The sequence below is a fragment of the Pelodiscus sinensis genome, chromosome 4, assembly GCF_049634645.1.
Source record: "Pelodiscus sinensis isolate JC-2024 chromosome 4, ASM4963464v1, whole genome shotgun sequence".
Classification (NCBI taxonomy): Eukaryota; Metazoa; Chordata; order Testudines; family Trionychidae; genus Pelodiscus; species Pelodiscus sinensis.
Genome location: NC_134714.1, coordinates 88,304,104 through 88,318,353, shown reverse-complemented (window position 1 = coordinate 88,318,353; position 14,250 = coordinate 88,304,104). Strand labels below are relative to the sequence as shown.

General features: G+C 39.7%; 1 protein-coding gene across 9 annotated transcripts in view; it reads left to right on the top strand.

Moving 5' to 3' along the window:
• Positions 1-14,250, top strand: part of ANO1 (anoctamin 1) — a 134,218-nt gene that overhangs the window by 58,950 nt on the left and 61,018 nt on the right. For all 9 annotated transcript variants that reach the window (XM_014574588.3, XM_025185664.2, XM_014574590.3 and 6 more), the window contains 3 exons: positions 748-926; positions 6,974-7,300; positions 13,573-13,671. In XM_014574588.3, the coding sequence (XP_014430074.2) occupies positions 819-926; positions 6,974-7,300; positions 13,573-13,671 (534 nt within the window). In that variant the 5' untranslated portion in view covers positions 748-818. The remainder of the gene's footprint in view (positions 1-747; positions 927-6,973; positions 7,301-13,572; positions 13,672-14,250) is intronic.

The window sequence follows — 14,250 nt, the reverse complement described above, 5'->3', positions numbered from 1 at the left end:
TTTATTCTGAGCCCCCTATGTTCTGTCTTCAACACTGCCCACCTCCACTTCCACTCTTCTGCAGAAGGATTCCTGTTTGACAGGCTAATATAAAGACTTCCTGGTCCTTAATTCAATTACCATCCTTTTCTTATCTTAATCACCCTGCCTCTTTTTGTAAACAAAATTCTGACTTCCTCCCTCTGAGGCACAAACTGGGAGCAGCACTTCTGCAGAACTCATATTTCACATAATTAAGAGCTCTGCCTGGGGCTGGGATTTGTGCTGCCTCCAGACCTTGTATACAAAACAATCCCCCCTAAATAGTGTCCTTGCCCTTTAGGTAAAATATGTGGAGTCACTTGTAATGAAAATAAGGGGGGGGGAGGAGAATCTAGTGTACAATGGGGAAGTGGCATGCAACCTGCACTCACCTGCTAATATGCAGAATACATTTATTTTTAACTAAAACGTATTCAAATCCCTATGAGGCTGAGAAGAGACGTTTTGTAAATAAATCCCGAGTTTTATTAAGCATGCTTTTATTAAGCAATATAAGTAACTATCCAGAAGAGAGCTGGAAAGAACCGAGGGCACAGTCAGGATTATAAGAGGTAAGGCTTAGAGGGAATGGCACAAAACTAAGGGTGGGAACAGAGAAGGAAGGCAGGGGCAGGGAAAGGCAAGAATGTGTCATCTGGAGTAGCACTGGGCGGGACTAGGATTAGGATAAAAGTGTTTAGAGCAACCTGTTCCTTTTTCTTTTAGACACTGACAGCACATTTCACAGGGTAGAATTTCTGCCAGAAGATCTTGGTGAGGCTCTGAATAAGACTGCAATGAGGGTGAATGAGAAATACACCTCTCTACCAACTGAGGAGAAGGGGATACACATTATCAACATCCGAGCTATTGAGGATATTGGATACATTCAGCATGAAAGTACAGTGAGTAGAGATGTTCCTGAATGGTATTTATCTTCTGGGGTGTTGTACCCTGCTCAGCACCATGGAATTCAAGTGCCTTCATTCTCAGAACCATTACTCCTCTGCGTTTGGGGGTTTGGATAGTGCGAGTTCTGCACTGTTGATGTTGGGTGTGAACAGTTATCACCAACCACAGTACAGGCAACTTTAAAGGGTTTGTGTTGGCTTGTGTACAGCAGGATCGTAATTTGAGCTAAATCCTATAAAGGGCTTCTTATTCCCAGATTAAACAAACCAGCAAAGCAGTGGGAGCTTTTTGAATTTGGGTGAGACATTTGAATTTGAAGACAGCCCTTAAATGTCTAAAAATGTACATCCAAAAGCTACACATTTGCTTGCATTGATAATGTTACACCAGTAACCTACAGTATAGATACCTGTTGTCTGAATGGATTTTCACTGTCATTTGTTATGCTTTCATTACTTTTTAAATTAAATTGTTTTGTACATTAAATATGACTAGAGTAATTTCTAAATGTTATAATGTAGATGTCCAGGTGGTTAAGGAGTCAGTAATGTTACATACATGTACAAGGCCAAAATGTGTATAGGTGTAGTGTTACCACTGCTATTGCACTAATCATTATTTCTTTATCCCTCTGTATCCATCTGTTATCTCTGTCTTTGACTTAAAGAAGATTGTAAACTCTTTGACAGGATCTGTATTTTTTTCTCCTGTTTGTACAGCATCTAGTACAATGGGATCCTGGTACATGATTAGGGTTTCTAGGACTACTGTTCTAGAAATTATTATTATTATTATTATTATTATTATTATTAATAATAATATTAATAGATAAGCGAACAGAGGGAGAGAAGGCCTGGAACACAAACATTAACTGATACTATTCTGTTTGCAGTATGTTTTTTATCTCCGACAATGGAGAGAGAATATTTAATTGGCATTGACTTGGAAGTGAGGAATAGCATGAACAGCCTCCTAAGTTTGCGTTTTTAAAACTGAATTGTACCTTTAGTTTTTCCTCTAGATTGAGCTGCTTGATCCTGCTTTGGTGTAAATCACTATAGCTTCACTTATTTCAAATGTCACTATAACTACACTGATTTACATCAAGTGAGGATATAGCCTACCAATAGCTTCTCAATTTTAATTCCAGATTAATTCAGTTATTGGTTTGGGAATTTGCTTAGCATTTTCATACCATTACAACAAGAAATTCCTGGTATACTAGCCATGTAGAACTGTTTATTCTCCTCCAAGTGCATAAAGGACTTGATATTATAGAAATATACAATAAAAACGTTGTTATCCAGCACTCTGTTAACTGGAAAACTTTAACCTGCATTGCCCACAGCCACACTACCACCAAGTCTTCAGGCATGCATGCCTGATTCCCTCCTGTCCAGCCAGACATTGTGGTGCTTCTGACAGCGGGCACTGCCAGTTGATGTCATCAGAAAGTCCCTAATTCCCCCTCAGCTTGCCTTGAACTGGATCTGCAGATGGGGGGCAGAGGCACAGCAATAAGCTTTGTTATCCAGCACATTCAATTAATTGACTACCCCAATTCTCCATGAGTGATGGATAACATGTGCTTAATAGAAGGGCACCAATATTTTTTTTTCAACCTGTATTGTCAAGCTTCTTTCCATCTTGCCAGATCAGATGTGGACTTCATGCTATCCTCATAGTCTAGGAATTGTATTGGGGCCAAATCTATGTACTCCTAAAGTCTATAATCCATCCAGTTTTATCACAGTGTAAGTAGGACTCAGGGATGGGGGAGAGAGGGAAGGAAACTGAGAGGGGTAACAGGTTCTCAGCAGGAATCCTTACAGAGATGAGAATCTCAATGCCTGGGAGAAATGTATTCAATCAGATCTGTATTTATAAGCTGTGGGGTGGGAGGTGCCCATGTTTTCTAATTTCTAAGATCAATTAGATTCTCTCCTGTCCTTACAAAATGAAATAAGCATATGTGCTGCTTACGTTGATGCTTATAGTCTCCCCGGATGATGATGTGAGCACGAAAGCTTTACAAATGTGACTCCATTTGGGACAGAGAGAAAGAAGCAATATTGCTTTGTACTCTGGAGCATTGGCACATTTCCCTGCTTTTTTTGGGTCCTCAGTGCATTTCCCATTCTGCTTCTGAATCTTGGCACTGTGCCCGTGCTTTTTTTGGAGCTCTGGTGTCATTCTTAAACTTTAGCAAATCACTAGTGAATGACTCCAAAATTAAACCATCTGTATTGTCCACTTGAAGCGCATACACTACAGCTCATTAAGCACTCTCTAAAATAAAATAGGTTTTAAGTGTGTTGACCATGCTGTTTGGGGAAAAAAACATGACAAAAAATTAAAACATTCTATTTATCATTAAGTGAATAACATTTGTTTGTATAAGGTGACATTTCCACAAGAATTGTTCTCGAGAGAGAGAGAAAGAGTGATTGATTGGACAATACAAATGGAGTTTTCAAATGAGGAGCCCAATTGTAAGAATTGATGCAAGTGCTCATCACCCACTGGTTCAGATTCTTTGATTCAATCTGTCCTGCTGCTGCTGCTCTCATGGCTAAAAGGGAACAGAAAGTGAACCCATTTTTGCCCTCCTTGGCAACCCCTTATTACAGAGGGTGTGCTGGGAATAGAAAATGGTGTGGCCATGGTTCACTGCTCTCTGATGATTTCCAGATGTCAGGTGGCCCTGTGGGTACATGCTATAATAAGGGCATAGCTAGACTACATCCCTCTGTTGAAAGAGGGATGTAAATGAGCCCGATCAAAAGCGGAAATGAAGTGCGGATTTAAATATCCCATGCTTCATTTGCATATTCTCATCTGATCGCTGTTTCGAAAAAGGGTATTTCGAAAGTAAAACTGCAGTGTAGATGCAGTACTTTAAAAAAACCCCACCTTTTTCGAAAGAACCCGTACTCCTGAAAAAATGAGGAGCACGGGTTCTTTCGAAAAGGGGGGGGGGGTTAAGAAGAACCGCGTCTAGATTGTGGTTTCACTTTCAAAATACTCTTTTTCAAAACAGCAATCGGACTCAAATATGCAAATGAAGCACAGGATATTTAAATCCGCACTTCATTTGCACATTCAATCGGGCTCATTTACATCCCTCTTTCTACAGAGGGATTTAGTCTAGACATACTCTAAGAGTGTCAACTTTTTCTAATCTGCTGGAACCATCTGCTTGATCCAGTGTAGAAGAGCCACAGAATCTGGGAGCTGAAAATTGCTTCCTTGTGACTTCCACAGACAAGCCCATTTATTTCAATAAGAACTGAAGATACCTAGCACTTTTCAGAATTGACCCTGATAGATATTGAGAATCCTAGAAAGTCCCATCCACTTCAGTGGGAATAGTTGGCGCCCAGCAGCTTAGGATCAGGCCCTAACTTTTACCTTTTAGACTAGACTGTATTTTACTGAAAAAATCATCATTTGACCACAAGCTTTTCACAATGTAATGAAACTGGTGGTCTTAATGAAGTCCCCCAGAATTCCCAGACCTTACTGAGAATGGCCAGTTGCACTTACAAGGTTTGATGGCATGAAGTCTGAAGTCTTTTCTATCACAGAATATTTTGCTTTCACAAAATCTGCACATCTTGCCCCCTGCAAAATGAATGTCAAAATGGTGTTCTTGAAGGGGGATGCTGAGAGGAATGGTTTCATCTGCGTTCTTTCCTCATCACCAAATGAACAATGAATAAATTATATCTTTGAGGGGTAGCCAAGTTAGTCTGTAACCTTAAAAACAATGAGTAGCCTGTGGCACCTTAGAAACTTATACACATACATATTAGTATCATGAGCTTTCATGGGCAAAACCCACTTTCTCAGCAAGCTCATCTGCAGAAGTGGGTTTTGCCCACAAAAGCTCTTGAGATTATATATTTATATATGTATATATAATTAGCCTCTAAGGTGCCATAGGACTACTCATTTTTAAATAATATCTTGTTACCTTTTAATTATGTTATTACTATGCTTGTAAAACAAGAAACACTTTTGCTTGGCCACCCCAGACTAGCTCCTATTTGAAGTGTTTATCAGTTCTCTTTAGATCACCGTATCCAGTCCAACAAAGACCCCTTTTACCAAAATTTACCTGTTTTTCATACATGTTGAAGGATTTTATTTTAATCTGGTCCTGAGAGCTTAATATTGAGTCTCATGTAGGCTGTACTGTATTGAACTGTGAATGCTGATATGAGCAGGATCAAACCTTGTAATATGCCTCATTAAAACCTGACCAGCCAATGAGTATGAACATATCCTTCAATTAACGTAACTGTAAAAACACATAGAATATGCAAATGCAGTCAGGAGCTTTTGCTGAGTGTTATGAGAGGTCAGGTGTGGGTGTCAGAGGGGAAAGAAGCTGAACAGACAAAAAGAAGGCTAGAAAGAAGCCTCATTTACATTTGAAGTTAGGTCAACATGGCTGAGCACTGTAGCTAACTTGACCTAATCCCTGGTGTAGACACAGCTAGTTAGTGGAAGAATGCTTCCATTGACCTAGCTACTGTGGATCAGAGAGGAAGAATTCCTATAGCAACAGAGAAACCACTTCCCATCAGGGCAGAGTTATTTACACAACAGCAGTATGGCAACACAGCAATAGTGATTTAGCATCTTGAAGTTTGCTGGGTCCATAAGAGTAGATGCAGACATTTGGAGGAACAAAACTGAGTTCACACAGTGGCTAGGTTTGAGATCATCAAGTGAAAAGAGCTACATATTGTTGCCATTTTTACTTGAGTGACTAGCCAAAGTTTGGGGCCCTGGCTGCAGCTGGGAGCAGAAATTGGTAGCAGTTAGGTATTTCTTTGATGCAGTTTTCTTTCTTTACAAAGAATGTACATAGTCTTGTATCTCTGAATGCAAAAGGAATCAAATAGCAGGAACAGCTTCTTTTGCTCACAAATGCTCTTTTCAGCCTATATCTCTGACTAAAAAACTTCATCCTAGATTTCTTCCAGAATCAGACAGCATGCTTTCAGCTCCTTTTGGCAGTTTCTGTATCTGTTAGGCTATCTCTGCAGTTTCAGAAATAGGGTTTCTTGCATCTCATAACATCAGTGTAAATAGGTTTTAATTTGCAGTGAATTATTATAATCTGGAGTGCATATCTTTTCTACCATCAAACTGCAATGAGACAAATTTTGTACCTGTACATGAGAGAGAAAAAAAATCAAAACAAGCAAGGACTGAATCTGGTTTCCTGTCTGCCAGTTGCATTTTTTGCTCCATCAACTTCATAGCTAGCTGACTCCTTTTAGTCTCTAAGATGATCTCTCTCAGATGATGCAAATTTACATTCATAGATACAAGAAGTGAGAAATGTTTGCACATGATATTAATCTTTTTATCAGAATTAAAAACACAGATGTCTTTTGTGAAGAATGACAGATGATCTTACTGGTGATTAGCCTACAAAGAGGGAAAATCAAACCCACCGAATAGTTCACTTATGGACTAGTGATGGTATTTAGAAAAATGCAGGTCATTTTCTCTCTTTATTTCTGAGCAATAAAAGGCCAACCATCACTCAACAGAATTGTAAGTGCTAACTTGCAAAACTTCTGATTTTGTTGGCACAGATGGCAGCCCTCAAATTCTCACGGTCTGCTTTGAAGAAAGGACATTCTCTGCTCTGTAGGGGTACATTTACACAGCAAGGCTAAAGTCAAATTAAGCTATTTCGGCTTAAGCTACGCAATTGACATAGCTGAAGTCAAAATAGCTTAATTCGGCTTTTGGTGACACTGTCTACACAACAGATGTAAAATGAGGGTTACAGGAGTTGAAGTAAGAAGTCCTCCAGCTCAAAATTATTTCAGAATAAAGGCTGGCAGTGTAGACATGCACAATGTTATTCTGAAATAACGTCAGTTATTCCAAAATAACACTGCTGTGTAGACATAGCCTATGAGCATAAACAGTGTGAATGTGGTTTCTTTTAATATTTGGTTTATTTGGTGTCCATGTCTGCAAATAACTCTTCTTCCCTCCTCTATGCTCACAGTTATTAAATTCGCTGTGTCAGGATCCAGATGCCAACTGCAAATATGGACTCTATTTTAGAGATGGCAAGAGGAAAGTGGACTACATCCTGGTTTACCATTACAAGAAGTCCTCTGTAAGTAGGACACTTGCTAGGCGAATTCATCACAATGACTCAAGTGCCCGAAGCATCAAACAGGATCAACCACTTCCTGGGAAGGGTGGACATCTTGAGATGGGAGAAAGTGAACCACACATGGATTATCATGAAGATGATAAGAGATTCCGCAGAGAGGAGTATGAAGGCAACCTCATGGAGGCTGGTCTGGAGTTGGAAAGAGATGAAGATGTAAGTAGACTTTTGAACTGTCTTTTTACCTTAATAAGAAAGGGTCAAATATTGAGAACTATCAAGCAGTTCCTGAGAACCCCTGTTGGGAGTTACAGGTGCTCGTGACCTCCCAATATTTGGCCCTTATTTTTTGTAGCATCCTCAAATCCCTTTGATACCAGTCATCTCAGTAATTCACTGTGTCAGCACCATCACGTAGTTGATCTTCTAGAATACAAAAACATAGCTTCTGAACTGAATGTTTTATAAATTCAAATTTTTATTACTAAATTAAAAACAATGTTTCTTATGGCATTTTCATCCTCCAGGAATTCAAGTACTCTGAGCATTTAGTAAAGAATAAAATTGGAGCATGTTTGACATTTTCCGGACAGATACCCTTATTTCACTGGAAAAATATGTGATATGGGGATACAAGTGCTTTGTGGTTGTAGAATCCTGAACTTAACTGCCTGAAGACTGCACTAAACTAAAATAGGTATCCACAGCTCTAAACAGCCTCATAGGCAGCTGAGACAAATAAGTAACAAATAAGCCTTAGTAATTGTGAGACGCATACAGGTTACTTCACATTTGTTTTAGTATAATAGGATATAACTTTTGCATCTTCATGAATGTAAATGACACACAAGTTTCAGAGGGATAACCATGTTTAGTTTGTAACGTTAAAAAAAGAGTAGTTCTGTAGCACCTTAGAGACAAACAAAAATACATATATAGAATGAGCTTTCAAGGACAAAACCTGACACAAACTGATAGATTCTAAAAATGCTGAGAAAATGTTACTCTATATGCTCGGTAGCAATATTTAGATTCTCTGAACTATTCATATTCTAGATAATGCCCATAGCACTGATCTACTCCTAGAGAAGCAAATATATTGTGAAAACATTCAAGACAATAATGGCTATAGCCTCTCATGGTGTGGAGGGACTGAAACAAATGGAATCCCCTTGTTTGTTCACACACACTCTGCTCACTGAGTCTACACAAGGCCTTCCTAAGCAGGCACTGCAGGTTTTGTGGGGCATAGAATGGGAAGGTGACCAGACAGTAGCATGGGGAAGTCTTTATGTAGCATTTTCCCCAGGTAAACTAGTTAAGAAATTCCCATGGAAATGAGTTTTGACCTTATTAATATTAAGCACCAACCCTCAGAACCTGTCTCTCATTGTCTATGACCCTCCTTCTGTCCCATCCCTGAGAGGTATTTTGGAGGAGGGGCCAGAGAGGCACGGTTCCTTAGGAGGTACTACTTACTGCTGGGGAAAAAGAAGCAGCAGAGGAATATCACAGAAGGTCCAGCCCTCACTGAATGTCTTTGACGTATTTGCAGATGGCCAGATATGTTTGTTTCCCAGCAGATCTCAGGGTTGCCATATATATATTAAAGAGCCCTCTCTCCTACTCTGGAAATCCTGATTTCTCTCCCACAGGAGCTCCATCTTCAGCGTTCAGATGTCTGCAGTATTTCCCCCTAACTGTGCCCCATCCATAACTCTTCCCCACCTGTTAGGGTATGTCTACACTACAGCGTTATTTCAAAATATCTAATTTTGAAATAGTTATTTCAAAATAATGCATCTACACACACAATGCATTTCAAAATAGCTTTTTGCTATTTCAAAATAGCACATCTACACTGATTGGATGCTGAATTGCATTTAAGGCCAGCCAGAACTGGTTCCGGCAGGGCATCAGGTCAGAAGTTACCTTGTGGCCAGGGCGGCCAGCAGGGCACCCTGGGAAAGGCTGGAGGCCCCCTATTTCAAAATAAGTGTCTACCCAGCGCTTATTTTGAAATAGCAATTTTGAAATTGGCACTATTTCTCGTGGAATGAGGTTTACCAATTTCGAAATAAGCCCTCTGCTATTTCGAATTAATTTTGAAATAGCAGTTGGCTTGTGTAGATGCTAAGAAAGTTGTTTCGAAATAACGGCTGTTATTTGCTGTGTAGACATACCCTTAGGGTGGAGTGGAGGACAAAAGAGGAGTGGAAGAGAAATTCATACAGACATAAGAAAAAAAAAGTCATTAAGTGATCTTTAACACAGTGGTTCTTAACCATGGGTCCAGGGCCCCATGGGGAGTTGTGAGCAGGTTTCAGGTCTAGTACAGTATTAAACTAAGGGGGGCCTAGGGCAGAAAGCTGAAGCCTGAGCAGTGAAGCTTCTTGGGGGGGAGGAGAGGCAGCAATTGCCACGCTTGCTACCCCATAATGCCAACTCTAGTTTTTATTTCAAAGCCCTTTACTGTGGCACAGGTAGGCTGTGAGATTTTTACAGCATCCTGAGGGGACGAGGCTGAGAGAGAAAAAGGTTGTGAACCCCTGCTCTAACTGATCTATATGGAACTTCATAATTAGCCTTCTTGTTAAAACATGTAGAATTCTTTTAAAATCTGTAATTTAAGAGACTTTTAAATTAAAAGTATCAAGCCTGAGTTCTGAACATCCCTGAACTTTTTGGAATGTTCAAAATTGAGATGTGAATTTGACCTAACAGTTAGACCGAACAATTCTCTGTTGATGTGCTTAAAATATTGACCTAGGTTGGAGATGTTAAATTTTGATTAGTTGATTAATCAAGTAGCCAATGGGATTTCCATTGACTACTTGATAAGGAGGGAGTAGAGCGCTTGCTATCCCCGCTGCACCTCTGCCTTTTAAATGTAGTAAGAGCCCCGTGGGACTCTTAATACATTTTAAAAGGCAGAGGTGCAATGGGGAACCTGGCGTGAGCAGGGACTGCTTCAGCCCTCACTCTTTCCATTTCCCCTGCTGCACCTATGCCTCCACCCCTCCCACCCCGAGTGACTAGTCGAGTAGTGACTTGACTACCCGATACACCTAGGCTCATCGGGTAGTTGGCTAGTCAACTAGTCGCTTACTTCCCTAACCTTGTCTCAATTTAAGACAAGCTCTAAAAAGTTTACATGATAGTGTACCCTTTATTATAGTAGAAGTTGTTGATGTTTTAATATTACAGATAAAACTGAGCCTGGAAAAAACCCTCCAGATTTGTACCCCTTTGAACTTGGGTCACTATCCAAATTGAATTTAAATTATCTGTCTTGTAATTCCAATCTGTTTGAAAAAGAGTTATATGCACTAAAATGATCACTTCTCAGATTAGCCTTCAAAGGAATTAAATCTTTTCATGGGAACTTCTGTAAATGGTGTAGATTAAGTCCATGGACTTCCAATATGATTAGAGATCAGTGTGCTGTACGTGACTCCTTTCACCTGCACAGCAAAAACAATGTGTTCTATTAAAAGACCATGTAAAATAATTGGGGGTGTATGTGATCTGCTGCCAATGTGATTAGTAGAAATAGCTATGGTCAGATTCATTTCAAAGGCAATGACTATATTTTAATTAACTGATCCAGCCAATATTCCTGAGGTTTGCAGAGGGAGAATGTAAGCATTTTGTAAATTTTATTTACAAAATCTAAAACCTGGGTCTTAGACCTATAATCTGCACATTAAAAAATCCTAAATATGTCCATTAAACATTCATGAATGTACAGATAGGACAAACCCTGGAAAAGTGAAATCAATTTCCATTTCAAGTTCTATATTTCCAAATGAAAATAACAAGAGCCTTCTATCTGGTTTGCAAACTACCATAGTAGTTTGGCGCACTCTTTGGCCAAGTCATGCAGATTAAAATAATTTACATGATAGGGCGTCCCCACCTATGACATGTAATACTGCTTTAAATAATATTGAAGGTCTTTGAGTTCAAGTGAGGACATCATACATGCCCAATACAAGATATTAAAATAGAACAGGAATGTATAGAGATGAGAGCTACAGGGATCTACATCAACTTTCATCTTGAAAGCTTGAGTGTAAAGCAAAAGGCTTGCAGCCACTTGCTTGAATCTGAAAGGCATTACTTGGAGAGCTATGAAGTCACACAACAGGTCTTAAAAGTTAGTAAAAGTGAGTATTTGGCAAAGGGAAAACTTATATTAATGCTTAACTTCACAGGAGAGAGTTTAACTCAAATGTTTTTGAAGTTGACACATTGGAGATGGCAACTATTTATGGCCCCTGAGTAATGTATTTCTGGAAAGCAGGTGCAGAGTATTGCAGACTGAAAATAAATTTTTATAGTTGCATAAGCCAGTACAGCAGTGAGAATAGAAAGATAAAGCTGAGATTAAAGTCTTTTGCTGTTTGAAGCTGTAACCTAGTTTAAATTTGAATAGCCTGTGGAACTGATGAATGGTGGGAACCATTCACTCTGTGCTTTTCAATTGTAAGGGTAGAAAAACATTTTCACAATATAATCTCTCTCTCAAAATAAAAGCTTTTTTCCGATGGGTGACAGAGATGTCATTACACTCTTACTCTCTGTGGCCAAAGAGAGGGGGGTTGGCGAGCATAGTGAACATGGGGTGCAGCCCGCTAGCGTACATATAAATGCATCTGATCAAGGGCCTGGAGGATTGAGGGTGACTGTAAGTGCTGGAAAATCTCTACCACATATGGTTGAGGGTGACAGTCACAGGAATCTGATAAGGCAATCCTCTTTTGCTAGTTGCACATCTTCCTAGGATTCTTCTTTTCAGTGGCCTAATAGCATCTACACAAAACTGTAATGTGGGGGATAAGCAGGAAGATTTTTTTTTCTTGCACACATTTGGAGTTCCCAACACTTCCATTGTACATGGGAACAAAAAGGCCCAGTGCTGTTATCTGTCATCTTTGCAAGGATATACTTTCAAAATCATGGAATCACTCCCAGTTCTTCCTTGCTTTCAGTATTTCAAGAGAGATCGTTTTCTTTTGAAGGTTCCCGTTCTTCAAATACAGCATCTGTATTGGTGGCTTTGAAACTCTCTACAGACTTCCTTGCCTCTACACATAGATAGCACAGCTGTTCATGTGAAAGCTCTTCAACTTAAGTGCAGGCCAGAGATAAAGAGAGTAGGTACATCAACAAGGAAGTCAAATCTGCTCTGCAGCTCTTCGGATATTTTTGTATTGTGTAACCTAAGACCCAAATATTACATGTGAACTTGGCTGGCAAAGGTGGGCAAAAAATAAATGGGAGCAATTCCTGTGGCCTGTATATGTTAGGGAGCTCCATGGATTTCTCTTAATACGATCTGCTGATTTCTTTAAGGCTAACAATGTACCTCAGATCAAATGTCACAAGTCTGCTTTTGTGAAATGAATTGGCATGCTCTGTCTGTTCGTTTTGGCAGTTACATACTGCCCTCTGCATCGGACTCCTTCAGCAAGCATGGACTCCTTCAGCATCTCAATTACTACTGTGGGGTAGTGAGGAAATGTGTCTGTTGAAAAAAGTTTTATAAGATGAAATGTTAAGTGACTCCTTACTCTAACCTTGAATGTTAGCATCTGGGAAGGGAATTGTCATAGGAACCATTACAGCAACTCTCTGCCCTCTGGGTTCCCTCTACATTAGGGTGATCTTCACATAGTTAGTTAGGTTGGCTTTAGGACAGCTGCATGTCAGCCATGCCCTACTACAGGGAAGAATCTGGATCAGTGTATGAAGAAATTGGATATTTTTCTATACATCTTTCTGAAGTACTAATGTAAAAATTTACCATTTAAGCTCAGATGTAGACAATAGCTCTGCAGATGATGCATTTTTGCCTCTTTCTTACAAAAAGTCTGTGATTCTGATCCTTAGAGGTTCTGATGTGTATGCTGTGAGACATTGCTGACTAGCCATTAAACACCTTGCACTCAAAAACCCTATAGGCTCAGGCCCCTTCGGGTATGTCTATGCCCATCCTTCAGGGTCCTAGAACTCATAGCCCAGCCTGAGCTCAAACATCTGCACTACAGTTAAACAGCCTCTTAGTTTGAGCCTGGTAAACCCAATTCAGCTGACCTGGATCAGCAGTGTGTTTTTAACTACAATTTAGACATATTCTAGTCTTACTCAAATTTGAGTGACTGGGTGTATATCCAGGGCAAATACTCTTTATATTCCAAACATTTATTTTCTCACTTTAAAATAAGATAATTAGTCTACCTTGGGATAATTATTCTGTTGCAGAACAGAGTTTTGTGGTGCGAGCACCTTGTGGACAGCAAATCTGATTCGTTCAATGATTTTTATCATACCTATTTAGACACCCATTTTTTTTTAAACAGATAAGATTTATAATGTCTGTTGTGGACTATTTAATCCCTCATTGCGTATGTAACTAGACAAAAATAGCATCTTATTTTATTTCATCTAAATGAACTCTCTTCCCCCTCCCCCTCCTTTTTTAGACTAAAATACATGGAGTTGGATTTGTAAAAATACATGCCCCTTGGAATGTTTTGTGCCGGGAGGCAGAATTTCTGAAACTCAAGATGCCCACAAAAAAGGTTAGTGATGATTTTCTTTTCTTCCACATAAACACACAGTTTACACATAGCACTTCTATAAGGCTTTTCATTCTCACAGCACTTTACAAGCATTAACTAATCAACAACAATCTTGGGAGGGAAATAAGTATTTGCCTTTTACCCATAAGGAAATGGAGAAAGAAGGGCTAATTATCTTGCCAAATGCCACAGAAAGCATCATGGCAATAACTAGGAACAGAAAGCAAGAGTTCCTAGCTCCTGGTCCAGTTATTATTATTTGATACAAAAGAGGGATGTGAAAGGTTAACTGGTCCTGGTTAACTAGTGGGGCTGGAGCAGCTCTCTGTCTGCTGCAAGGAGGAGGTGCTCTAGCCCATCAGGACCCACCATAGACAGGGGCACTTCAGCCCTGCCAGAGTAGCAGTGGGAGGAAGGGGGCCTGTTGCAGCCCAGCCTGGCTGGAGTGGCCTCTCTGCCCCCTCCCCCCCATTTAATCAGTTAACTGGTTAAACATTGCATTTAACTGGTTAACCAATAAAACAGGATTTTACATCCCCAATACAAATGGATTTGTACCGTATTTGGTATGTTTTGCGA